At 50.8% G+C, this 24,306-nt stretch overlaps 2 protein-coding genes and 1 pseudogene across 3 annotated transcripts in view; 2 read left to right on the top strand and 1 right to left on the bottom strand.

Moving 5' to 3' along the window:
* The window catches only part of LOC128562170 (RING finger protein 11-like), a 293,543-nt pseudogene that overhangs the window by 259,075 nt on the left and 10,162 nt on the right, over positions 1 to 24,306 (bottom strand). The window lies entirely within an intron of this gene.
* ACTB (actin beta) lies at positions 351 to 4,008 on the top strand. The gene is made up of 6 exons (XM_053556838.1): positions 351 to 692; positions 1,506 to 1,634; positions 1,759 to 1,998; positions 2,437 to 2,875; positions 2,968 to 3,149; positions 3,259 to 4,008. The coding sequence occupies exons 2-6, from the start codon at positions 1,512 to 1,514 to the stop codon at positions 3,400 to 3,402; spliced, it is 1,128 nt and encodes a 375-aa protein (XP_053412813.1). The 5' UTR covers positions 351 to 692; positions 1,506 to 1,511; the 3' UTR covers positions 3,403 to 4,008.
* Positions 18,188 to 24,306, top strand: part of FBXL18 (F-box and leucine rich repeat protein 18) — a 63,950-nt gene continuing 57,831 nt past the window's right edge. The window contains exon 1 of the mRNA XM_053556828.1: positions 18,188 to 18,337. Within this exon, the coding sequence (XP_053412803.1) occupies positions 18,320 to 18,337 (18 nt within the window). The 5' untranslated portion in view covers positions 18,188 to 18,319. The remainder of the gene's footprint in view (positions 18,338 to 24,306) is intronic.

The raw sequence follows: 24,306 nt of genomic DNA, 5'->3' as shown, positions 1-24,306 counted from the left end.
AGACTCGCCCACACCACACTCTACCCCTCAAGCCCACACGTTTGGCAAACTGAGCCCCCTGGCAGAAGTCTCAGCCGAGGCTGAACAGCTGAACTAATGTTGGAAAGGGGGAGTGACTACCTGGGCACTCTGCGCCCACAGCGCTCCATAACCACGAGTCCCCGGCACCCAGGGCCCCTGGGATCTGCTGACCCTTACTGCCTGGGTGCGCACTGTTCATGTGACACCCACATGCAGAGGGTCCCAGGGTGGGTGGGGTACACGAGAGACAGGCAGACCGGGTTTAGGCCTGACCACGCGGAGCCGCACCTAACACTGCCCAATGAGGTAGGGGCGCAGCGCGCACCCACAGCCCATGGGGCCAGTAACCAAGGGCGGCCAACGCCAAAACTATCTCCCTCCTCCGGTTCCTCAATCTCGCTCTTGCTCTCTCCTTTTTTTTGCAAAAGGAGGGGAGAGGGGGTAAAATAAAAAAAAAATACTGCACTGTGCGGCGAAGCCTGTGAGTGAGCGGCGCGCGGCCAATCAGCGCCCGCCGTTCCGAAAGTTGCCTTTTATGGCTCGAGCGGCCGCCGTGGCGCCCTATAAAACCCGGCGGCGCGACGCGCAGCCACCGCCGAGACCGCGTCCACCCCGCGAGCACAGAAGCCTCGCCCTCACCGTTCCGCTGCCGGTCCACACCCGCCACTCAGGTAAGTCCTACCGTGCCGCGGGCTGACCAGCCCCGGCCTGGGCTCCGGCCTTCTCAGGGCAGGCGGCATCAAGGCACAGCCGCCTCGGGCTGCGACCATGTAACCAGTGTAGAGCGCCCGGCTCACGGTGCTGGGTACTGGGAGAGCCCAGGCTCGTGGTTCTGGGCCTACGGGGAGGTCACCTAAGTGGCGGGGCGTATTCTTTCCCCGTTCCAGAGTCCGGAGTAGGACTTAACAAGAGGTGCACTGCGGAGCTGCTGTTGTCGGCGCCGGGGCGGCTGGCGGGTCTTTTGTTTCAGCCGGCTGCCCGCGCGGCTGTATAGTGGGTGGGTGGCCGCGAACGGCTGGGCTGGCTGGGCCCGGTCTGTGTGTGGGGGGGAAACTGGGATTGAACGGCATTGCGCGTGCGCGCTCATCCCAGGGCACAGCGGCCGGGCTGGGACGAGGGCGGGGCCCGTCAGACGGAAGAGGTGGGGCGGCGCATGCGTGCACTTCCTGTCCGCGCCGCCGGCTACCCGAGGGTGTGGCCGCTGCGCGCGCCTGACCGCTTGGCGGGCACTGTTTGAACGGGGCGGGGGCGGGGCTGGCTCCCGGTGAGGCGGAGGCGGGGGCCTGGCTTTCTGCCGCGCGCTGTGGCGCCGCCTCCTACCAGTGTTTTCCTTTTATGGTAATAGCGCGGCCGGCCGGGCTTCCTTTGTCCCCCATGTGGGCGAGCGTTGGCGCCACCTGGCGGCCTGAAGCCGCAGCGCGCCGGAAGTGGGCAGGGCAGCGGCAGCCCCACCCGCCTTTCGCTCACTGTTGCTCTGCTTGCAGCTCGCCATGGATGACGATATTGCTGCGCTGGTCGTTGACAACGGCTCTGGCATGTGCAAGGCCGGTTTCGCGGGCGACGATGCCCCCCGGGCCGTCTTCCCTTCCATCGTGGGGCGCCCGCGGCACCAGGTAGGGCGGCCTCCCTTGGGAGCGGGCGGGGCATGGGGCCCCTCCTCCACGCGGCGAAGACTTTCTGAGTGGGAGTCGTGGCGGCAGTGCCGGTCCTGAGAGCGCCCTGCCCCTCCCTTTGCAGGGCGTGATGGTGGGTATGGGTCAGAAGGACTCGTACGTAGGCGATGAGGCCCAGAGCAAAAGAGGCATCCTGACCCTGAAGTACCCCATCGAGCACGGCATTGTCACCAACTGGGACGACATGGAGAAAATATGGCACCACACTTTCTACAACGAGCTGCGCGTGGCCCCCGAGGAGCACCCGGTGCTGCTGACTGAGGCCCCCCTGAACCCCAAGGCTAACCGTGAGAAGATGACCCAGGTCAGTGGCAGCTGCCTTCCCTGAGTGGCTCACCTCCATCCTTTCCAATCCTGTACCACACCCTTTCTCACTTTACTTTCTTCTGCCATTCTCCGTAGGACTTTCTTCTTCTCTGGCCTGAGTCTCCTTTGGAACTCTACAGGTTCTATTTGCTTTTTCCCAGATGAAGTCTTCTTGTGTTTGCATTTCTGAATAGGCATTTAAAACAAAGTGTTGTGGGTGTAGGTACTAACACTGGGTCGTGTGACAAGCCAATGAGGCTGGTGTAAAGCAGCGTTTGAGTGTGTATTCAGTAGGCGCACAGTAGGTCTGAACAGAATCCCCAACCCAAGACCCCAGCACACTTAGCCGTGTTCTTGCACTCTCTGCATGTCCCCAGTCTGGCCTGGCTGCCTGTGGAGGCTTCCTGATCATGACATGGCCTATTTTTCCCTACAGATCATGTTTGAGACTTTCAACACTCCAGCCATGTATGTGGCCATCCAGGCTGTGCTGTCCCTCTATGCCTCTGGCCGTACCACTGGCATCGTGATGGACTCTGGTGATGGGGTCACCCACACTGTGCCCATCTATGAGGGGTATGCCCTCCCCCATGCCATCCTACGTCTGGACCTGGCTGGCCGGGACCTGACAGACTACCTCATGAAGATCCTCACAGAGCGTGGCTACAGCTTCACCACCACAGCTGAGCGGGAAATTGTGCGTGACATCAAGGAGAAGCTGTGTTACGTCGCCCTGGACTTCGAGCAAGAGATGGCCACAGCAGCCTCCAGCTCCTCCCTAGAGAAGAGCTATGAGCTGCCTGATGGCCAGGTGATCACCATCGGAAATGAGCGGTTCCGCTGCCCAGAGGCTCTGTTTCAGCCTTCCTTCCTGGGTGAGTTGAGACTACCACCTGGCCCCCATCTAACACAAAGACTACCCTTGGCTATGCTGCGGAAGTTAAAGTTTGGGTCCATTTCTCCTCAGGCATGGAATCCTGTGGCATCCATGAAACTACCTTCAACTCCATTATGAAGTGTGATGTGGACATCCGCAAGGACCTGTATGCCAACACAGTGCTGTCTGGTGGCACCACCATGTACCCTGGCATCGCCGACAGAATGCAGAAGGAGATCACTGCCCTGGCTCCCAGCACAATGAAGATCAAGGTGAGTGTCCACATACCCTGAGGTCACCTGGACACATGGACCGTTGAGTGGGTGGCAGGGGAACTCTTAACATTCGGGGTCTTAAATGACTGTCCTCTTTACTCCCCAGATCATTGCTCCCCCTGAGCGCAAGTACTCCGTGTGGATCGGAGGCTCCATCCTGGCCTCGCTGTCCACCTTCCAACAGATGTGGATCAGCAAGCAGGAGTATGATGAGTCTGGCCCCTCCATCGTCCACCGCAAATGCTTCTAGGCGGACTGTTAGTTGCGTTATACCCTTTCTTGACAAAACCTAACTTGCGCAGAAAACAAGATGAGATTGGCATGGCTTTATTTGTTTTTTTTTTTTGTTTTTTGTTTTTTTTTTTGTTTGTTTGTTTTTTTGTTCTTTTTTTGGCTTGACTCAGGATTTAAAAACTGGAACGGTGAAGATGACAGCAGTTGGAGCGAACATCCCCAAAGTTCTACAATGTGGCCAAGGACTTTGATTGTATATTCTTTTTTTTAATAGTCATTCCAAATATTGTGAGATGCGATGTTACAGGAAGTCCCTTGCCCTCCTAAAAGCTGCCCCACTTCTCTAAAGAGAATGGCCCGGTCCTCCTAGTCCACACAGGGGAGGTGACAGCATTGCTTTTGTGTAAATTATGTAATGCAAAATTTTTTTGATCTTTGCCTTAATACTTTTTTTATTTTGTTTTATTTTGAATGATCAGCCATTGTGGCCCCCTTTTTGTCCCCCAACTTCAGATGGATGAAGGCTTTTGGTCTCCCTGGGAGTGGGTGGAGGTGTGGGAGGCAGCCAGGGCTTACCTGTACACTGACTTGAGACCATTCAATAAAAGTGCACACCTTAAAATCAAGGCAAAGTGTGACTTTGTGGATTGCCTAGGGGTATTGGCAGGATTGGGTGGGAGTGGGCTGAGGTGCCTTGAGCAATCTTAAGAGTGGGGGGGTTGAGGGACCCAGTCTACAGTGCCGGCCTGGCCCCCAGGTGCCTTTGTATATCTGGGCTCAGGTTGAGCCAGTCTGCAGCCCACTTGTTTGGGAGTCTGGTGAACTGGACTCCATGCTGCTTGAAATGGTGGGAAGTGATGAGGTGGCCATGTGCTCTTCACTTTCATTTGTGGGACTGTTGGTTATCCTTGCTAAGATCCTGGACCAGGGTCATAACAGTTGAGGGGCTGTAGACCTTCCCTGCCAGGTCAGATTTGGCTGAGGTCTGCATTTAGATTTGTGACTTGAAGGTGGGTCCCTGTGACTTCTCAAGAGTCTAGTCTAATATACAGGCCCTGGCCTGGTTCTCCCTAGGCCCAGTGGGGAAGTAGCTAGGCTACCTGGAAGGGAGGGCAGAGTGACTGGCAATGCAGGAGATTCTTAACATTTCTGGCAGTGATTCCAGGAGCCCACCCTGTCTTGGAAATTCTGGTCTAACTCCCCTGTGCACAGCAGCTGCTGGCAGAGAGGAGGTCCCTTTCCCTCTGCTATCTTCCAGGTCCCCACAAGGGTTTGTCAAAGAAAGGCCTGGGGGCAGTTGCAGCTCTTGTTCTGATCCTAGGGCTGCAAATAAGTGAGTGCCCACTGTATGGTGGGCCTGAGGCTACACAGGTGACCTGGACAAAGACCATCCTGTGGAGGATCTGTCAGTCTACAAGCAAGGACCCTATTTGTATACTCACACATCCATCCATTCAACCTCTGTGCCATGTACTATGGGTACAGTGGAGAATAAATCAGATTCCCTACCCTCATGAGGCACCCAGTTTAGTAGGAAAGACAAATACATAAGCAAACAGAATGAGTATGCACTTAAAAATTGACAGGAATAAAGATAACAGGATCATTGGTGAACGGTAGGTGGTGGTGGTTTCACATGTACACATAAGGCTGGAACCGCCACCTCTAGCATATGGGGCCAGCACCCTAATCCTTTGAGCTACAGGCACCGCTCTTTTTTTTTTTTTTTTTTTGTAGAGACAGAGTCTCACTTTATGGCCCTTGGTAGAGTGCCGTGGCCTCACACAGCTCACAGCAACCTCCAACTCCTGGGCTTTAAGCGATTCTCTTGCCTCAGCCTCCCGAGTAGCTGGGACTACAGGCGCCCGGCTATTCAGGCACCACTCTTTTAATTATTTTTTTTGACAGTCTCAAGCTGTTGCCCAGGGTATAGGGCCATGGCATAGCTCATGGCAACCTCCAACTCTTGGGCTCAAGTGGTCCTTCCTCAGTTTTTCTACTTTTCATAGAGATGGGTCTCACTTTTTTGCTTAGGCTGTCTTGAACCCATGAGTTCAAGCTATCCACCCACCTCATTTTCCCAGAGTGCTAGGATTACAGATGTGAGCTGGAGCGCTCAGCCTTTATTATTTTTTGAGATAGGGTCTTGGTGGAATTCAGTTGAGTGCTGTGGCGTCATAGCCCACAACAACCTTAAACTCTTGGGCTCAAGTGATTCTCTTGCATCAGCCTCCCAAGTAGCGGACTATAGGCGCCCACCACAACACCAGGCTATTTTTTAGAAATGGGGTCTTGCCTTCCTTGGTCAGATTGGTCTCCCAATTCGGGCTCAGGCAATCTACCAGCTTTGGCCTCCCAGGGTGCTAAGATTACAGGTGTGAACCATCTGGCCTGGCCTTTATTTGGAGACAGAGTCTCACTTTGTCACCCTGGGTAGAGTGCCATAGCGTCATGGCTCACAGCAACCTCAAACTCTTAGGCTTAAGCCATTCTCTTGCTTCTGCCTCCCGAATAGCTGGGACTACAGGTACACTGGCTATTTTTAGAGACAGGTCTTGCTCTTGTTCAGGCTGGTCTTGAACTCCTGAGCTCAAGCAATCCACCCACCTCAGCATCCTAGAGTGCTAGGATTACAGGCATGAGCAACCCCACCAGCCCTCCTTTTTGTGTGTGTGTGTGTTTTTTTGGCCAGGGCTGGGTTTGAACACACCACCTCCAGCATGTGGGACTGGCGCCCTACTCCTTGAGCCACAGGCGCCACCCAACAGCCCTCCTTTTTTATTTATTTTGAGACAGTCTCAAGCTGTCACCCTGGGTAGAGTGCTGTGGCATCAAGCTCATAGCAACCTCAAACTCTTGGGCTTAAGCGATATTCTTGCCTCAGCCTCCCAAGTAGCTGGGACTACAAGCGCCTGCCACAACACCCAGCTATTTTTTGTCGCTGTTGTAGTTGCTATTGTTTGGCAAACCCTGGCCAGGTTCGAACCCACCAGCCCCGGTTTATGCAGCTGGCATCTTAGCTGCTGAGCTACAGGCACTGAGCCTTTATTTTATTGAGACAGAGTCTCAAGCTGTTGCCCTGGTAGAGTACTGTGGTATCATAGCTCATAGCAACCTCCAACTTAGGCTAAAGCAAGGGCTCTTGCCTTAGTTTTTCTATTTTTAGTAGAGATAGGGTCTCGCTTTTTTGCTCAGGCTGGTCTCGAAGTTGTAAGTTTAAGCAACCACCCACTTCAGCCTCCCAGAGTGCTAAGATTACAGGCGTGAAAAAAAAAAAAAAAGATTACAGGCGTGAGCCACCGTGCCCGGCCCCTTTTTAATTTTTTTTGAAACAGGTTCTTCCTCTATCAACCCAGGCTGGATGGAGTGCAGTGGCACAATAATAATTTGCTGCAGCCCTGAACTCCAGGCCTTAAGTGGTATACTCACTTTGGCCTCCCAAGGTTCTAGGGTTACAAGCATGAGCCACTGTCTGCCCCAGATTTTTTTTTTTGTAGAGACAGAGTCTCACTTTACCACCCTCAGTAGAGTACTGTGGTGTCACAGCTCACAGCAACCTCCAGCTCTTGGGCTTAGGTGATTCTCTTGCCTCAGCCTCCCAAGTAGCTGGGACTACAGGCATCCACCACAACGTCTGGCTATTTTTTTGTTGCAGTTTGGCCAGGGCCGGGTTTGAACCCGCTACCCTCAGTATATGGGGCCGGCACCCTACTCACTGAGCCACAGGTGCCGCCTCTGCCCCCCCAAATTTTTATTTTGTTTTATTGACACTCAATGCTCAGACCTTAGGTCTGTACTGCCACAGTGGGTCCAGCCAATCCTTCCATTGCTGTTTCTGGGTCTTCCAGCTCTCAAGAGTTTTTCTGGGCCACAGATCCAGGGACTTGTGCTTCTTGTTCTTGTAGAATTTCCTGAGGTTTTCCTTCTGAGTCTGGTTAATGATAATGAGAACATGGGTGATGGACTTTCAGACAACTTGGAAAAGTTGTATGTAGGACAATGTAGGAAAAGTTTGGATGCTGTGTCCCTACCACATGGGCAATGTGTGCAGCTGGAACAACTCCATCCAGATGTTTCAGCAGCAGCTTCTTCCGGCCATGGAAGTTCCCAGTCTTAACATTGTTTTTTTTTTTGTAGAGTCAGAGTCTTACTGTACCGCCCTCGGTAGAGTGCCATGGCGTCACACGGCTCACAGCAACCTCTAACTCTTGGGCTTACGCGATTCTCTTGCCTCAGCCTCCCGAGCGGCTGGGACTACAGGCGCCCGCCACAACGCCCGGCTATTTTTTTTGTTGCAGTTTGGCCGGGGCTGGGTGTGAACTCGCCACCCTTGGCATATGGGGCCGGCGCCCTACCCACTGAGCCACAGGCGCCGCCCTTAACATTGTTTTTGGCTGTGAATGCTAAGGCCACAGCCTGCTCTGAAAGAAAGGAAGAGGGCCACAAATGCAGATTTTTTTTCCCACAAATGCAGATTTTTAAAAAGCAATTATTTTGCTTTTTGGAAACAAAAAAAGAGTGATAAAGGGTCACAGAACTGGGTGAACTTGGGGTGGAGAGAGGGGAGCCATCACTCTTGAGTAGGAAGCTTCCCCAGAAGTCCTCTTGGAAGAAGGATTCATGAGCTGGTCCCAGAGGTCAGGGGGAGTCACCTGGGCAGGTGATGTGGCAGGTGTGTCTCAGATAGAGGCTTAGATGGATCAGTTGGCTCCTGGAAAAGAGCACAATCCCTCAGGACAGAATAGGACATTAAATGGTTGTCAGACATTTTATCTGAATGACCTTGGGAAATCACATGTCCCCATCTGAGAAATGGGCACATCAGTAACAAATGGAGGAGTGACTGAGCAGGTGTTCTATCAATCTGTTCTCAGTCTAAAGGCTCCAGAAGGAAATGCAGCCCAAGCACACATTGTGCTTTGAGAACCTTTGCCCTCCCACAATCAGGCTGAGGGCTGACCTGGCTTGTAGCAAAAGCCTAGCATCCCAGGCCCAGACCATTTAAAGTGAGAAAATGGCCCATTGCCACATCATCTATGTCTTCCTCTCAGCACAAGTTTGACAGACAAGGAAACTGAAGCTTAGAGAGCACAGATGTCTGGCCCCAGGTTCCCCACTTTGGTGCTGAAAAGAGCTAGAGTTTAACTTATCTTTCTTTGTCCCTAATGCCTGTGGAGCCTCATCAATGCCTTTCCTGTCCTGACTCCTTGGACACATCAATGGGTCAGACAAGGTTCATACCCCCTGATGCTCTTATTTTACAGAAATGCGGAAGTTGTGCTCTGCAGGTGTGAAGGAGCTTGAGCCTCACACTCTGCACAGTAGATGCAGCTCCTCCTGGGCTTGCCGTATCCCTGGGGCAGGAGGTTCCCTGGTTTTCAGGGAGCTGGGTCCCTCTGAGGCAAGTCCAAAGTTCACCTTTCTTTTTTTTTTTTTTAGGCCAGGGCTGGGTTTGAACCCACCACCTCCGGCATATGGGACCGGCGCCCCACTCCTTGAGCCACAGGCGCCGCCCTCCAAAGTTCACCTTTCTAATACTGGCCTATCCCTGCTTTGCAAGGCATCCTTGTCTGTGCTGAACTTCAGCTCTGACATATGCAGAAGCTCTGGAACTCCATATTGTCCCCTTCCTCCTGACATCTCTTCATAGAGCCCGATCCAGAGCACTTCTACCACCACAGGGCAAGACAGCTCTGAAATAACAGAGTCAGGACTTGGACAAAAGACTTGGAGCAGAGTGGGATGGAGGTTAGCCACCCAGCAGGTCCTCCTTTGTTTTGTTTTTTTTTGTTGTTTGTTTGTTTTGTTTTTGAGACAGAGTCTCAAGCTGTCACCGTGGTAGAGTGTCAAGGCGTCACAGCTCACAGTAACCACAAACTCTTGGGCTTAAGCGATTCTCTTGCCTCAACCTCCCAAGTAGCTAGGACTACAGGTGCCCGCCACAGTGCCCAGCTATTTTTTGGCTGGGTTTGAACCTGCCAGCTGCGGTGTATGTAGCTGGCACCCTGGCCACTGAGCTACGCATGCCAAGCCAGGTCCTCCATTGTTGAAGGCACAGAGAAAAGGATATCAGATTGGCCTGGAACACCCAAACGGAAATGGGAGCTGCCATGGTGAGTCCCTTCATTCATTAATTCATCATTCAATGTGTATTTTGAACAGCCCTCACAGTGTTAGGTTCTAGGGGCATGTACAGCAGTGACATTAAGACATTGTCCCTGCCCTCATGAAGCTTGCAGTCCTAGCGTCCCATTCAGAAGCTACTAGCCATCTATGGCCATTTAAATTAATTTAAATGTAATAAGTAAAAATAATTTAAACAAAATAAAATTCAGAAGTCAGTGGCTGTGGATGATAGGGAGGAAACATTTTCTTTTCTCTTTTTTTTAGACAGAGTCTCACTATGTTTCCCTCTGTAGAGTGCCACGGCGTCACAGCTTACAGCAACCTCAAACTCTTTGGGATTCTCCTGGGGCAGCGCCTGTGGCTCAACGGAGTAGGGCGCTGGCCCCATATACCAGAGGCGGTGGGTTCAAATCCAGCCCTGGCCAAAAACTGCAAGAAAAAGAGAGATTCTCCTGCTTCAGTCTCCCAAGCAGCTGGGATTACAGGTGCCCGCCACAATGCTCGGCTATTTTTTGGCTGTAGTTGTCATTGCTGTTTGGCAGGCCTGGGCTGGGCTCAAACCTGCCACCTCCAGTGTATGTGGTTGGCGCCCTAGCCACTTGAGTTATAGGCACTGCCAGTTGGGAACATTTTTTTTTTTTTTTCTGTAGAGACAGAGTCTCACTTTATGGCCCTCAGTAGAGTGCCATGGCATTACACAGCTCACAGCAACCTCCAACTCCTGGGCTTAAGCGATTCTCTTGCCTCAGCCTCCCGAGTAGCTGGGACTACAGGCGCCCACCACAACGCCTGGCTATTTTTTGGTTGCAGTTTGGCCGGGGCCGGGTTTGAACCCGCCACCCTCCATATATGGGACGGGCGCCTTACCGACTGAGCCAGAGGCGCCGCCCGGGAACATTTTCATCATCATGGAGGACAGACATTAACAAAAAACTCATACTGATGATTTAATTATCCACTGTGATCAATGCTATCGAGGAATATTTGGAGGAACATGGAAGGAGATATGTCTGAGGGCTGAGACCTGGGTCTTGGGAAGGGCAGGGTTTCTGCAGATAACATACTGGGATGGTGAAGAAAAATTAGCCAGAGTTGGTGTGAGAGCCACCAACATTGAGAATAACATATGCAACAGCCCTGATTGAGCAGGCATGAGTGGGAAGACCTTTGGGAGTGAGGTGAAATATACATATGTAGCTTTTTTGTGGGTTGTTTTTTTTTTTTTTTTTTTTTTGAGACAGTCTATGTTACCCTTGGTACAGTGTCTGGGCATGATAGCTCATAGCAACCTCCAACTTCTGGGCTCAAGTGATCCTCTTGTCTCAGCCTTCTGAGTAGCTCGGACTACAGGCACCTGCCATAACACCTGACTAGTTTTTTGTTTGTTTCTTTTTTTGTTTTTTTTGCAGATTTTGGCTGGGACTGGGTTTGAACCTGCCACCTCCAGTACATGGGGCCAGCACCCTACTCCTTTGAGCCACAGGCGCTGCCCCAACACCTAGCTAGTTTTTAGAGATAGGGTCTCACTCTTGCTCAGGATGGTCTCGAGCTCTTGACCTCCAACAACCCATCCATCTCAGCCTCCCAGAGTGCTAGGATTACAGGCATGAGCCACCATGCCCAGGCCTGCAGTTTTTAAAAACATTAATAAGTTTTATTTTTCAGAGCAGTTTTAGTTTCATAGCAAATTTGAACAGAAAGTACAGAGAGTTCCCATTTCCTCCTGAGCCCACACACCCACAGCAGCCTCCTCTATCAACATCGGGCACCAGAGCACTACATTTGTTACAAGTGATAAATCTGAATTGACACATAAACCCAGGCCTCACAGGTTATGTTAGCAGCACTCACTCTTGGGGTTGTACCTTCCTTAGCTTTGCACAAATCTATAATGACGTGTATCCACCATGATAATTCCATACATGCAGTCTCACGGCCCTAACAATCCTCTGAGCTCTGCCTCTTCATCCCGCCCTCTCTCCTAAACCCTGACAACCTCTGATCTGTTTATTGTCTTTATATTTGCCTTTTCCAGAATGTCCTTTAGTTGGGATCATATAGTATGTGGCCTTTTCAGATTGGCTTCTTTCATTGAATAATATGCATTGAAGTTTCCTTCATCTCTATTTATGGCTTGAGAGCTTCTTTGTTTTTAGTGCTGAATAATGTTCCACTGTTGGGAGGTAGCATAGTTGTCCATTCACCTACTGAAGGCAATCCTGGCTGCTTATAGGTTTTGGCAATTAAGAATAAAGCTGCTGGGCTGGGCATGGGGCTCTCCCTGTAATCCTAGCACTTTGGGAGGCCAAGGAGGGTGGATTGCTTGATCTCAGGAGTTCAAGACCCTAAGCAAGAGATAGACTCCTTCTCTACTAAAAATATAGAAAAATTAGTGGGTGTTGTGGCAGGCACTTGTAGTCCCAGCTACTTGGGAGATTGAGGCAAGATGATCTCTTGAGCCCAAGAGTTTGAGGTTGCTGTGAGCTATGATGCCACAGCACTTAACCAAGGCAGCAGAGTGAGACTCTGTCTCAAAAAAAATAAAAAAAAAGTCTTGTCGCCTATAGCTCAGTGGTTACGGCGCCAGCCACATGCACCAAGACTAGTGGGTTTGAACCCAGCCTGGGCCTGCTAAACAACAATGACAACTGCAACAACAACAACAAAAAATAAACAGGTGTTGTGGCGAGTGCCTACAGTCCTAGCTACTTGGGAAGTTGAGGCAAGAGAATTGCTTAAGCCCAAGAGTTTGAGGTTGCTGTGAGCTGTGATGCCACCGCACTATACCCACGGTGACAACTATCTCAAAAAAAAAATAGAAAAATCAGCTGGGCATGGTGATAGGTACCTGTAGTTCCAGGTGCTTGGGAGGCTGAGGCAGGAGGATTGCTTGAATACAAAAATTTGAGGTTGCTGTGAGTTAGGCTGATGCCACTGCACTCTAACCTGGGGCAACGGAGTAAGACTCTGCCTCTCAAAAAAAAAAAAAAGAATAAAGCTGCTGTGAACATCCATGTGCAGGTTGTTGTGTGGATATAAGTTTTCTTTTTCTTTCTTTCTTTTCTTTTTGAGACAGAGCCTCAAGCTGTCATCCTGGATAGAGTGCCGTGGCATCACAGCTCATAGCAACCTCCAACTCCTGGGCTTAAATGATTCTCTTGCCCCAGCCTCCCAAGTAGCTGGGACTACAGGTGCCCACGATAATGCCTGGCTATTTTTTGGTTGTAGTTGTCATTGTTGTTTGGCAGGCCCGGGCTGGATTTGAACCCGCCAGTTCTAGTGTATGTGGCTGGCGCCTTGGTCGCTTGAGCTACAGGCGCCAAGCCTGGATGTAAGTTTTCAACTCTAGTAAAATTATGTATAGTTGTAGTTTTAAGAGGTCATTGTGGACTTGGTGGCTGCTATGGGAGGAACTCAGGGAAGGTCCTGGATCTTTCCAAAACACTTCTGGGGGGCAGTGCCCGTGGCTCAGTGTGTAGGGCACTGGTCACATACCCCCAGGCTGGTGGGTTCGAACCCAGCCCAGGCCTGCTAAACAACAATGACAACTGCAACAACAACAACAAAATAGCCAGGCATTGTGGCAGGTGCCTGTAGTCACAGCTACTTGGGAGGCTGAGGCAAGAGAATTGCTTAAGTCCAAGAGTCTGAGGTTTCTGCAAGCTATGACACCACAGCACTCTACAGAGGGCAACATAGTGAGACTCTGTCTCAAAAACAAAAAAACAAGGGGCAGCGCCTGTGGCTCAGTTGGTAAGGCACCGGCCCCATATACCGAGGGTGGCGGGTTCAAACCCGGCCCCGGCTGAACTGCAACCAAAAAATAGCCGGGCATTGTGGCGGGCGCCTGTAGTCCCAGCTACTCAGGAGGCTGAGGCAAGAGAATCGCTTAAGCCCAGGAGTTGGAGGTTGCTGTGAGCTGTGTGAGGCCACGGCACTCTACTGAGGGCCATAAAGTGAGACTCTGTCTCCACAAAAAAAAAAAAAACCAAACAAACAAACAAAAAAACACTTCTGGGGTGAGGTTCTCTCTGAAGGTGGGGACAGGGGCTTCTTGGGCAGTGGGCTGGGCTTTGTCTGGCATAGGAAGAGTTCCCATGGGGAGGTGTGGTGGCCCTCCCAGCAGGCTCCCTCTCCTCAACTTCACCAGGCTCCACCTACCTCTGCTAGTGCCACTGAACACCTGAAAGATTCCCCTTCCCTGCAATAGTTCCAATTGTTCAGGAGGCTAAAAGGGAAAATTGCTGTGGGTTCTGGAGCAGAGACAATATGGTCTTAAATCTACAGGGCTCGGTGTCTGTAACTCAAGCAACTAAGGCGCCACGTACAGCAGAGCTGGCAGGTTTGAATCCAGCCTGGGCCTGCCAAACAACAATGGCAACTACAACCAAAAAATAACCAGGCATTGTGGCGGGCGCCTGTAGTCCCAGCTACTTGGGAGGCTGAGGCAAAAGAATCGCTTAAGCACAGGAGTTGGAGGTTGTGGTGAGCTATGACGCCATGGCATTCTACTCAGGGCAACAGCTTGAGGCTCTGTCTCAAAAAGAAAAAATAATCTCAGCTTTGTTACTTACTTAGACCTGTGTCCTCCTCTGCAAGATGGAGTGATGGGATATACCACACTGTGTCAGTTACGAGCAGAGACTTATGAATGGTGGCTATTGTCATTTATATTAGGAAGGAGCTGCTTTCTCCAGACCCCACTGCTGATAATTAGAAGGAAAGTGTTAAGAGAGACCCCTGTTGTGGCTCAAATTGTTTCCAGCCTCTACCCTAGGTTCTCAGGGAGAGCCTGGCCTCAGGGTCCCTTTCTCCACTAGGACCCACCAGGCAGGTGCTGCAGGGGTGGGCTCTCAGACCACAAGCTACTGAGGACACTAGTAGTGAGGAAGTGTTACCCGAGAGGGTCAGAGCAGCAGGGCACTGGTGCTAACTCCACTCCAGGGTTCCTTGAATTAATGGTTTCCATCTTGAATGTTCTTCAGAATTAGGGCCTCCTGTGAAATGTGGGACTTCTTCCTCACTAGAACCAGTATGACCAGTAGTGGTTACAGCTTCTGTTGATCGAATTGCTCCTGCAAACTTAGATGCATTATTTCAATTAATCAACAATGTATGGCTGGGCTTGGTGGCTCACACCTGTAATCCTAGCACTCTGGGAGGCCAAGATGGGTGGATTGCTAGAGCAAAACCCTGTCTCCACTAAAAAAATAGAAATACTAGCCAGGTGTTATGGCGGGTGCCTGTAATCTTAGCTACTTGGGAAGCTGAGGCAAGAGGATGGCTTGAACCTAAGAATTTGAGGTTGCAATGAGTTATGATGACACCAAGGCACTCTACCCAGGGCAACAAAGTGAGACCTGTCTCTCTCTCTTTTTATTTTTTTTTTTGCTGTTTTTGGCCGGGGCTGGGTTTGAACCCACCACCTCTGGCATATGGGGCCAGCGCCCTACCCCTTTGAGCCACAGGCGCCACCCTCTCTCTCTCTTTTTTGGGACAGAGTATCACTTCGTTGCCCCTGGTAGAGTGATATCGAGTCATAGCTCACAGCAATCTCAGACTCCTGGGCTCAAGTGATTCTCTAGCCCCAGTCTACCAAGTAGCTGGGATTATAGGCACCTGCCACACGCCCAGCCATATATATATATATATATATATACACACTTTTTTTTTTTTTCTTTTTTTTGCAGTTTTTGGCTGGGCCTGGGTTTGAACCTGCCACTTCCGGCATATGGGGCCGGCGCCCTACCCCTTTGAGTCACAGGCACCGCCCACACCCAGCTATTTTTTAGAGGTGGGGGGAGGGTCTTGCTCTAGCTCAGGCGATCCACCTGCCTTGGCTTCCCAGAGTGCTGGGATTACAGGCATGAGCCACCATACCCACCCCCAATTTTTTTTTAATTTGGCAAACATGTATCAAGTGCTTGTTACTGCCTAGCACTGTTCTAGAGAGGGTCAGAAAATAACAAGTTAGTCATAAAGAAAAACATACCTAATAACAGATTATAGGGGAAAAGAATGAGTCAAGGAGGCTGGGAAAGAGAATTCCAGGTAAGACCTACTAGGAGGATATGACATTTGATTTATGATCGAAGCCATCAAAGACCAGTAGGAAAGCAACGTCTCAGAGAAGGAGCGTGTGCAATAACTGGGCAGGACCTTGAATGTTTCAGGGATCACAGGCAGAAGGGGTGAAGGAAGTGGGAGGACAAGGGAAGGCTGAAGGATTGCAGGAGAGGCCTGAGTCTCTGTGAAAGTCTTGTTTGCTTGGGCCAGAACGGGGCTCCTACGTGGGAAACAGCGGGAACCCCACTAACACTCGTTTTAAGTTTTGTTTTTGTGGAGACGGAGTCCTTATTGCCCTAAGTAGAGTGCCATAACATCATAGCTCACAGCAACCTCAAACTCTTGGGCTCAAGCGATCCCTTTGCCTCAGCCTTCTGAGTAGCTGGGACTACAGGTGCCTGCCACAACGCCTGGCTATATTTTAAAGACGGGGGTCTCTTTTTTTTTTTTTTGAGACAGAGCCTCACGCTGTAGCCTTGCGTAGAGTGCTGCAGCATCGTAGCTCACAGCAACCTCCAACTCCTGAGCTCAAGCAATTCTCCTGCCTCCACCTCCCAAGTAGCTGGGACTACAGGCACCCACCACAACGCCCAGCTATTTTTTGGTTGGAGCCATCATGGCGGGCCCGGGATTCGAATCCGCCAGCTCAGGTGTATGTGGCTGGCGCCTTAGCCGCTTGAGCCACAGGTGCTGAGCCAGGGGTCTCATTTTTGTTCAGGCTGGTCTTCAACTCCTGAGCTCAGGCAATCCACCCTCCTCAGCCTCCCAGAGTGCTGGGATTATAGGCGTGAGCCACCGTGCCCAGTTTAGCACTTTTTTTTTTTGAGACAGAGCCTCAAGCTGTTACCCTGGGTAGAGTGTGGTGGCATCACAGCTCACAGCAACCTCCAACTCCTGAGCTCAAGCAATTCTCCTGCCTCCGCCTCCCAAGTAGCTGGGACTACAGACGCCTGCCACAATGCCCGGCTATTGTTTGGTTGCAGCCACCATTGTTGTTTGGTGGGCCTGGCTGAATTTGAACCCACCAGCTCCAGTGTATGTGGCTGGCGCCCTAACCATTTGAGCCACAGGCGCCGAGCTATAACACTGGTTTTTGTTATGCTTGAATTTTGTTATGCTTGAAGTTATACTTAAATGTCCACTAAAGTTTAGTGTCTAAACCATGAACTCTTTGAAGGAAAGGACTGTTTTCTCCCACCACTCCACTCTACTGCTGTGATCCACAGGTGGTGTTCATCAGAGAATCCTCATAATAAATAAATGTCTCAACCCTATGAGGTCAGAGAGAAATAAGGCCTTTGGCATATGATATAGAGGTGAATAGTAGTCCCCAGAGATTGGGGCCACCTGGAACTTAGAAGTGTCCTTATTTGGAATAGGGTCTTAGTACATGTGACTAAAGTGATGTCGTAGGGATGCATGCAGGCCCTTAATCCACCATGACTAGTGTCTTTACAACATGGGGAGAGGACAAAGACACAGAGGGGAGATGGCCACCTGAAGACTGAGGAAGAACTTGGAGTGGCTGCACAAGCCAAGAAGTCCAAGGATTGCTAGCAGCCACCCCAAACTAGGAAAAGGCAAGTAAGGATCCTCTCCTAGAGCCTCCATAGGAAGCGCTTCCCTGCTACCATCTTGACTTCAGACTGCTGACCTGCAGAACTTTGAGAGAATATATTCCTGTTGTTCAAGCCACCCGCTTTATGGGTGCTTTGTCGGGCCAGCCCTAGAAAACTAACACTACTTGCTTACGGGTCACCCAGAAAGTCAATACCAGTATGCAAATCCAGTTTTTTTCTGATTCCAGAGCATGAGATATCCCTAATTTCTACTAATAAAGCTTTTTTTTCTAAACAGAGTCTCACTTTATCGCCCCCGGTAGAGTGCCGTAGTGTCACAGCTCACAGCAACCTCCCAACTCCCAGGCTTAGGCGATTCTCCTGCCCCAGCCTCCCGAGTAGTTGGGACTACGGGCGCCCGCCACAACACCCCGGCTATTTATCGTTGCAGTTGGCCGGGGCCGGGTTCGAACCCGCCACACTCGGTATATGGGGCCGGCGCCCTACTCACTGAGCCACAGGCGCCGCCCTAATGAAGTGTTTTTAAATGCAAACGCTTAAGGGTAAGGGCTCAGAGGCTCAGACATACATTTACTCAGCAAATATTTATTCAGTGCCTACTAAAAAAACGTCTTGAGAAATCTTGTTCCTGCTTACAGCGTATTAGGAGGAGGACACCCGCCCCCCAATAAAAAAAGATACAGAAGTTGATGGTGTATAGAGCTACAGAGACGCAGAAAACCGGATGAAGGACAACCCAGATGTGTGTATATGTGGGTGAGGAGGAGTCGATCCTCTGACAAGTGGTTTTTGAACGCGGCAGGCGCGGGAACGGCAAAAGCAAAGGCCACAGGCGGGGCGTGCTGGATAGGCAGCAGGCCAGTGACGTTGAAGCGGAGCGTTAAGAGGTCACCGGGTTCGGGAAACAAACTCAGAGAAGAGACCAGAGTTCCTCCGCACCCTCGCAGCGCCCCGGCGACGCCACACCCAACATGGCGGCCACTAGGGGGTCCAGACTGCTGGCGAGCGGAAGTACGTTCAGCAGGCGCCGGAAGTGGGAGTCCCGCCCCTTGCTGGGGTCTCTGTTGATCGCGGACGCGCCGGCTTGGAGCATCCCTGGCCCGGCAGGTGGGAGGCTCCGGGGCTGCGGCTCCGGCGGCCGCTGCAGGGCCAGCCCTTGTCATGGCCAGCTCCGGAGAGGTATGTCCCACTCTTCTCTCCGCTCCGCTCCTGCGTCGATGGCCTCGGCCCCCGGGCTTCCTCCTGTACTCACCCTAGTCCCCGTGCGTCCTTTCTGTCCAGACCCCTGCCCCCTCCGTTCTCCCCATTTGTACCCTGGACTTGCCTCTGGTCCCATTCTGCTCTGGTCCTTGACCCATCCCTCCTCCCAGGCCCTTGCCCCGCCTCCCAAGGCACAAGCTGTCTCCCTCGTTCTTCCATCCCTCTCCCAACGCCACATCCTGATCGCTAAGGTTGCTTCTGCCTGTCTGCTCCCTGAATTTCCAGGCGCCTCCGGGGCTCTTTCTCCATGCCCCAGTGTCTTGGCTCAGCCCTTGCAGCTCTGGGACGTTCCCCTATTTCTCACCCTGTTTTCTATCTCTGGATGCTCTGTTTCAGACCAGCCCACTTGTCTCTGGAGCCTGCTTGTTGACTTGGGTTGGGGGTGGTGATGATGGAGGAAAATCCATTTCGCCTGGGAGATTCCTTTCCCAACGTTCCATAAATCTGGGTCCGAAGGAGAATCCCACTGCATCCCCGTAATGTGGTGCAAGGTATTTTCTCCGTAGACAAGGCTGTTGCAGGACTGGACTTTGACTAGTGGTTTCCCTTTAGTTGCTTCCTGCCTTCTTGGGTTTGTATCTGTCATTTTCCAGGACTCAGACTGTTTGGCACACTTACAAATTTTAGGAGCTTGCCTGGGTTCTAGAGAACAAGTGTGAGAGGTTCAAAGTGTTTTTCTCAGAGTGGATGGGGCATGAGTATGTGGAAGGTAGCCTGGGGTTGCCTCAGTGGCTCCTTGACTGACAGAAGGGTGTGTGGCCCAACTGCAGGCTAATGGTAAGATTGAAGAGCCAGAAAACTCCAGCTGCTTGAGGAAGAGTTCTGGAGTAGCCCGGCTGTGTTAGCAGATTCCAGTTAGTCGTGTGTGTCTGGTACTTTTTTATGGAGTTCTGATTCAAAGGCCCCCACCCCTCTTGAAGCACATGAGGGTGACCTGGCTGTCAAGGCCTGCTTCTCACTGGCAGGGTGAGAACCTTTTAGGTTGAGAGGAGAGAAGTGAGTGTAGTTCTGCCTTGAATGTAGAGATCTAGATCTCTTTTTCTGGGATAGTCCTTTATTGAGGTATAATTCACATACTGCGAAATTTACACGTTTTTTGGGGGGGGGGAAGAGTATTTAGCCAAAGATCATTTTTATTATAATAAAAAATATCCATAGACTACATATTTTTTTTTTTTTTTTATTTTGGCCAGGGCTAGGTTTGAACCTGCCACCTCTGGCATATGGGACCGGCGCCCTACTCCTTGAGCCACAGGCGCCGCCCATACATATTCTGGTTTTTAAAATGTCTTCAATAGGGCGGTGCCTGTGGCTCAAGGAGTAGGACACCGGTCCCATATGCCGGAGGTGGCGGGTTCAAACCCAGCCCCGGCCAAAAATCACAAAAAAAAAAGTCTTCAATACACATGACAGAAATTTCAGTAGAAATTTACACTTTTAAAGTGTATAGTTCAGTGGTTTTTAAAAAAATCATATTCACAAGGTCGTGCAACCATCCCCACTTTATGGTTCCAGAATGGGTTATCTGATTTTAAAAGTCATTGCTGACTTTAAAGAGTTTAGTGAATAACTGAACTCTTTAAACCACTTTCACGTCATGTTTATAGCCAAGTGGTTCCCAGTGTGCCTAATAAAGATCACCTGGACCTGTTAAAAGCACATTCCAGGGCCTGTTCCTCACTCCTGAATTGAAATTTTAGGAGGCTCCAGAAATTTGGTGCCCCATGGGGCCCTATCAGGAAGCCCCAGCTGCCCTTTCCTGGTATTGGAGGGAAGGACAGTTTCTAGCTCAGCATATCAGGCCCTGCTTTAGGCATTGCTTGACCTCTGACCTTGGGATTATGTAGGTTTTTTTAAGATGGAGGATGAGTCTGCCTCAGTTTCCCCAGTGGCTGAGAACACATTGAAAGACAGATGGAAGTGAGTATGGGTTTATTTGGGTATGTGTAGTGGTAGGCGTTTGTAGGGCATACTTTTATTTCACAGATTAAGAAACTTGGGCTGGGGTGGCGCCTATGGCTCAAAGGAGTAGGGCGCTGGCCCCATATGCCAGAGGTGGTGGGTTCAAGCCCAGCCCCAGCCAAAAACTGCAAAAAAAAAAAAAAGAAAAGAAACTTGGGTTGAATATGGTGGCTCTCACTTGTAGTCCCAGCCTTTTAGGAGACTGAAGTGCGAGGATAGCTTGAGGGTAGGAGTTTGAGACCAGCCTGGGTAACATAGCGACACCCTGTATCTACAAAAAATAAAAAAATTAGGCTGGGCATGGTGGCTCATGCCTGTAATCCCTTCACTCTGGGAGGCTGAGGCCAGTGGATTACCTGAACTCAGGAGTTTCAAACCAGGCTGAGCAAAGCAAGACCCTGTCTCTACAAAATAGAAAAACTAGCTGAGTGTTGTGGCAAGTGCCTTTAGTCCCAGCTACTTGGGGGGCTGAGACAAGAGGATCACTTGAGCCAAGATTTGGAGGTTGCTGTGAGCTATGACACCACCGCACTTTACCGAGGGCGGCAAAGTGAGATTTTGTCTTCAAAAAAAAAAAAATTATCTGGTGGTGGTGGGCAGCTGTAGTGTCATTTACTGGGGAGACTGAGGCAGGAGGATCACTTGATGTCAGGATTTTTGAGGCTGCAGTGAGCTTTGAAGATGGTACTGCACTCTAGCCTGGGTGATGGAGTGAGACAACAACAACAAAAAGAAACTTGGAGGCCTACTTCCTCCCTTGTGTCATCCTGGTGGATACCCCTGGTTTGTTGTTTCTTTTCCAGAGCTGCCACCTTTTCTGGGTGCAAAGGGTAGTAATTTACCAAAGTTGTCTTGGGAAACCCAAGTTCCAGAGATACGAACCTAGTGGGTACTTCCCAGGATCAGCTGGCAAGAGATACAGGGGAGGGGGGGGTCTCATTATGAGCTGCTGCCCAGGCCTGCATCTCTCCTCTGGTTCTGTGTGTGTGGTGCTCACCTCTCCACAGCATTTGGGTTCTGGCCTGAGATGAAACTTCTCTTTTATTTGGGGCACAGCATGTGGAAAAAATGAATGTGCTGAAGCTGCATAGACGGAGCTGGGACTTAATTCCTGGTGTATTCTCTTTCTTCTTTCTTTTTAAAAAAATTCTTGTGGTTTCTGGGCAGTGCCTGTGGCTCAGTGAGTAGGGCGCTGGCCCCATGTACCAAGGGTGGTGAACCCAGCTCTGGCAAAACTGTAAAAAAAGTAGCCAGGTGTTGTGGCGGGCGCCTATAGTCCCAGCTACTCGGGAGGCTGAGGCAAGAGAATTGCCTAAGCCCAAGAGCTGGAGATTGCTGTGAGCTGTGACACCACGGCCCTCTACTGAGGGCAATAAAGTGAGACTGTCTTTCAAAAAAAAAAAAAAATAATCTTGGGTGGCAACTGTGGCTCAAAGGAGTAGGGCACTGGCCCTATATGCTGGAGGCGGCAGGTTCAAACCCAGCCCCCGCAAAAAAACAAAACAAAACCTGCAAAACAAATAATCTTGTGATTTCCTAGTGGTTTTAAGAAAAATTCAGCACAGTGGTACAAGTAGAAATTGTAGAGTGGTGGAGTTTTTTTTTTTTTTTTTTTTTTTTGAGACAGTCTCACTATGTTGCCCTCAGTAGAGTGCTGTGGCATCACAGCTCACAGCAAGCTCAAACTTTTGTGGCATCACAGTTCACAGCAAGCTCAAACTTTTGGGCTAAAACGATTCTCTTGCTTTAGCCTCCCAAGTAGCTGGAATTACAGGTGCCCGCCACAATACCTGGCTATTTTGGGTTGCAGTTGTCATTGTTTTAGCAGGCCCAGGCAGGGCTTGAACCCTTCACCTCCAGTGTATATGGCTGGTGCCCTACTCACTGAGCTACAGGCGCAGAGCCTTTTTTTTTTTTTTGAGACAGAGTCTCACTGTGTCATCCTGGGTAGAGTGCTGTGGTGTCACAGCTAGCAGCAATCTCAAACTCTTGGGATCAAGCAATTCTCTTGCCTCAGCCTCCCAAGTAGCTGGGACTACAGGCGTCACAACACCTGGCTATTTTTTTTGTTGCAGTTGTCATTGTTGTTTAAGCTGGCTGGGGCCAGGTTCAAACTCTCCAGCCTTGGTATATGTGGCCTGCGCCCTATGCACTGAACTAGGGGTACCTCTGATGCTGGATTTTTTTGTTTGTTTGTTTTTTGAGACAGAGCCTCAAGCTGTTGCTCTGGGTAGAGTGCCATGGCATCACAGTTCACAGCAACCTCTAACTCCTGGGCTCAAGCGATTCTCCTGCCTCTGCCTCCCAAATAGCTGGGACTACAGGCAGACTACCATGCCCGGATATTTTGTTGTTGTTGCAGCCATCATTGTTGTTTGGCAGGCCTGGGCTGGATTTGAACCCACCAGCTCAGGTATATGTGGCTGGAACCTTAGCAGCTTGAGCCACAGGCGCCGAGCCAATGCTGGAGTTTTTTTTGAGACAGAGCCTCAAGCTGTCACTCTGGGTAGAGTGTTATGGCATCACAGCTCACAGCAACCTCCAACTCCTGGGCTCAAGTGATTCTCCTGCCTCTGCCTCCCAAGTAGCTGGGACTACAGGTGCCTGCCACAATGTCCGGCTATTTTTTTTTTGGTTGCAGCTGTCATTGTTGTTTGATGGGCCCGGGCTGGATTCGAACCCGCCAGCTCAGGTGTATGTGACTGGTGCCTTAGCCGCTTGAGCCACAGGCTCGAAGCCAATGCTGGAATTTTTTATAACGTTTTGCTCTTGGTCTCACTCTTACACATGAGAGCTCTTCAATGGCACTGTTACTTCCATAAATCTACAAATTAGGGATGGGGAGGCCTGGTACTCGGGCCATTCAAGTGGAATCAAACCCAGTCTTGTGATTTCACAGCCACTCCTTCTGCAGCCCCAGGTCCCTTGCAGAGCCCTGTTTGCCAGGCTCCCCTGATAGGAGTTGTCCCTGGTTCTGCTAGAAATTGTCCTTGGTTCTGATAAGGGGTGTCTCTGGTTTAAGAGCCTGAACTTTGGGGATGGATTCCACGGGTCTAGGCTTTGTCTGGGAATCTGATTGTTATGAGGTGCCTGGGTGATCCCCTTGACTGTTTCTGAGAAATACTATGTGAAGGGAAAATCACCAGACCCAGAATACAACCACTCAGCCCTACACTTGGGTCTGGGAGGAGCCTTCTGCCCTTGTGACAGTGAAGCAGGAAGACGGACCAGTGGGGAGGGGAAGGCTTGTGCGGCTGCGGTCTTCTCCTGAAGAAGAGCTGGTGGTAGAGCCAGTACTGTCAGATAAGTGCTCGAACCTCTGATCCCTGTGATAAATACACCCTCTGACCTGGTCATGTTTTTTGGTTTCTCTTGTAGCTTTCTCTTTGGAGGATGAAGGATGCTTTGCTCCCAGAATGGAACAGGGAAGCATCTCAGGACGCCTGTCTGAGGCCTGGCTGGGGCCTGGCAGGGTGGGAGAGCCTGTCAACACAGGGTGAAAGGGCTGCACAGTCAGTGTTCCCAGGAAACCTCCGATGCCTGTGTTGACTATGCAGACAGGCTCTTCCCCCACAGACCCTGTGGTTGCCATGGCAGCAGCAGGGCTTTCCAAGACTCAAAGAGTTTCCATCTATGCAAATATGTACAGGAAGCAGGATAGAAGACCCAGCAGACTGGAGGCCATGGTCTTGTAGACACAGTCATTGGAAAAGGGAGAAAGGGTGCTTCTGGGTGCTCTCTCCTGGGTGCTTACAGGGAGGAGCCCGGGGCAGGAGTGCTGGGATGGCATAGGGATTCCTCCCCCATGAACCCCCTTAGTAAAGTCTTCTGTATTCCTTTGTCCTTGGTTTGGGGATTTCAGCTTCACATTAGCGTGGGTCCAGCCTTTCTCCCTCTTGGTTATATGAGTCAAAAAGGCATTGAGT

Source organism: Nycticebus coucang, chromosome 12 (assembly GCF_027406575.1).
Source record: "Nycticebus coucang isolate mNycCou1 chromosome 12, mNycCou1.pri, whole genome shotgun sequence".
Lineage (NCBI taxonomy): Eukaryota > Metazoa > Chordata > Mammalia > Primates > Lorisidae > Nycticebus > Nycticebus coucang.
Note: the sequence above shows the minus strand (reverse complement) of the source record. Positions and strands in the feature narration are given on the sequence as shown.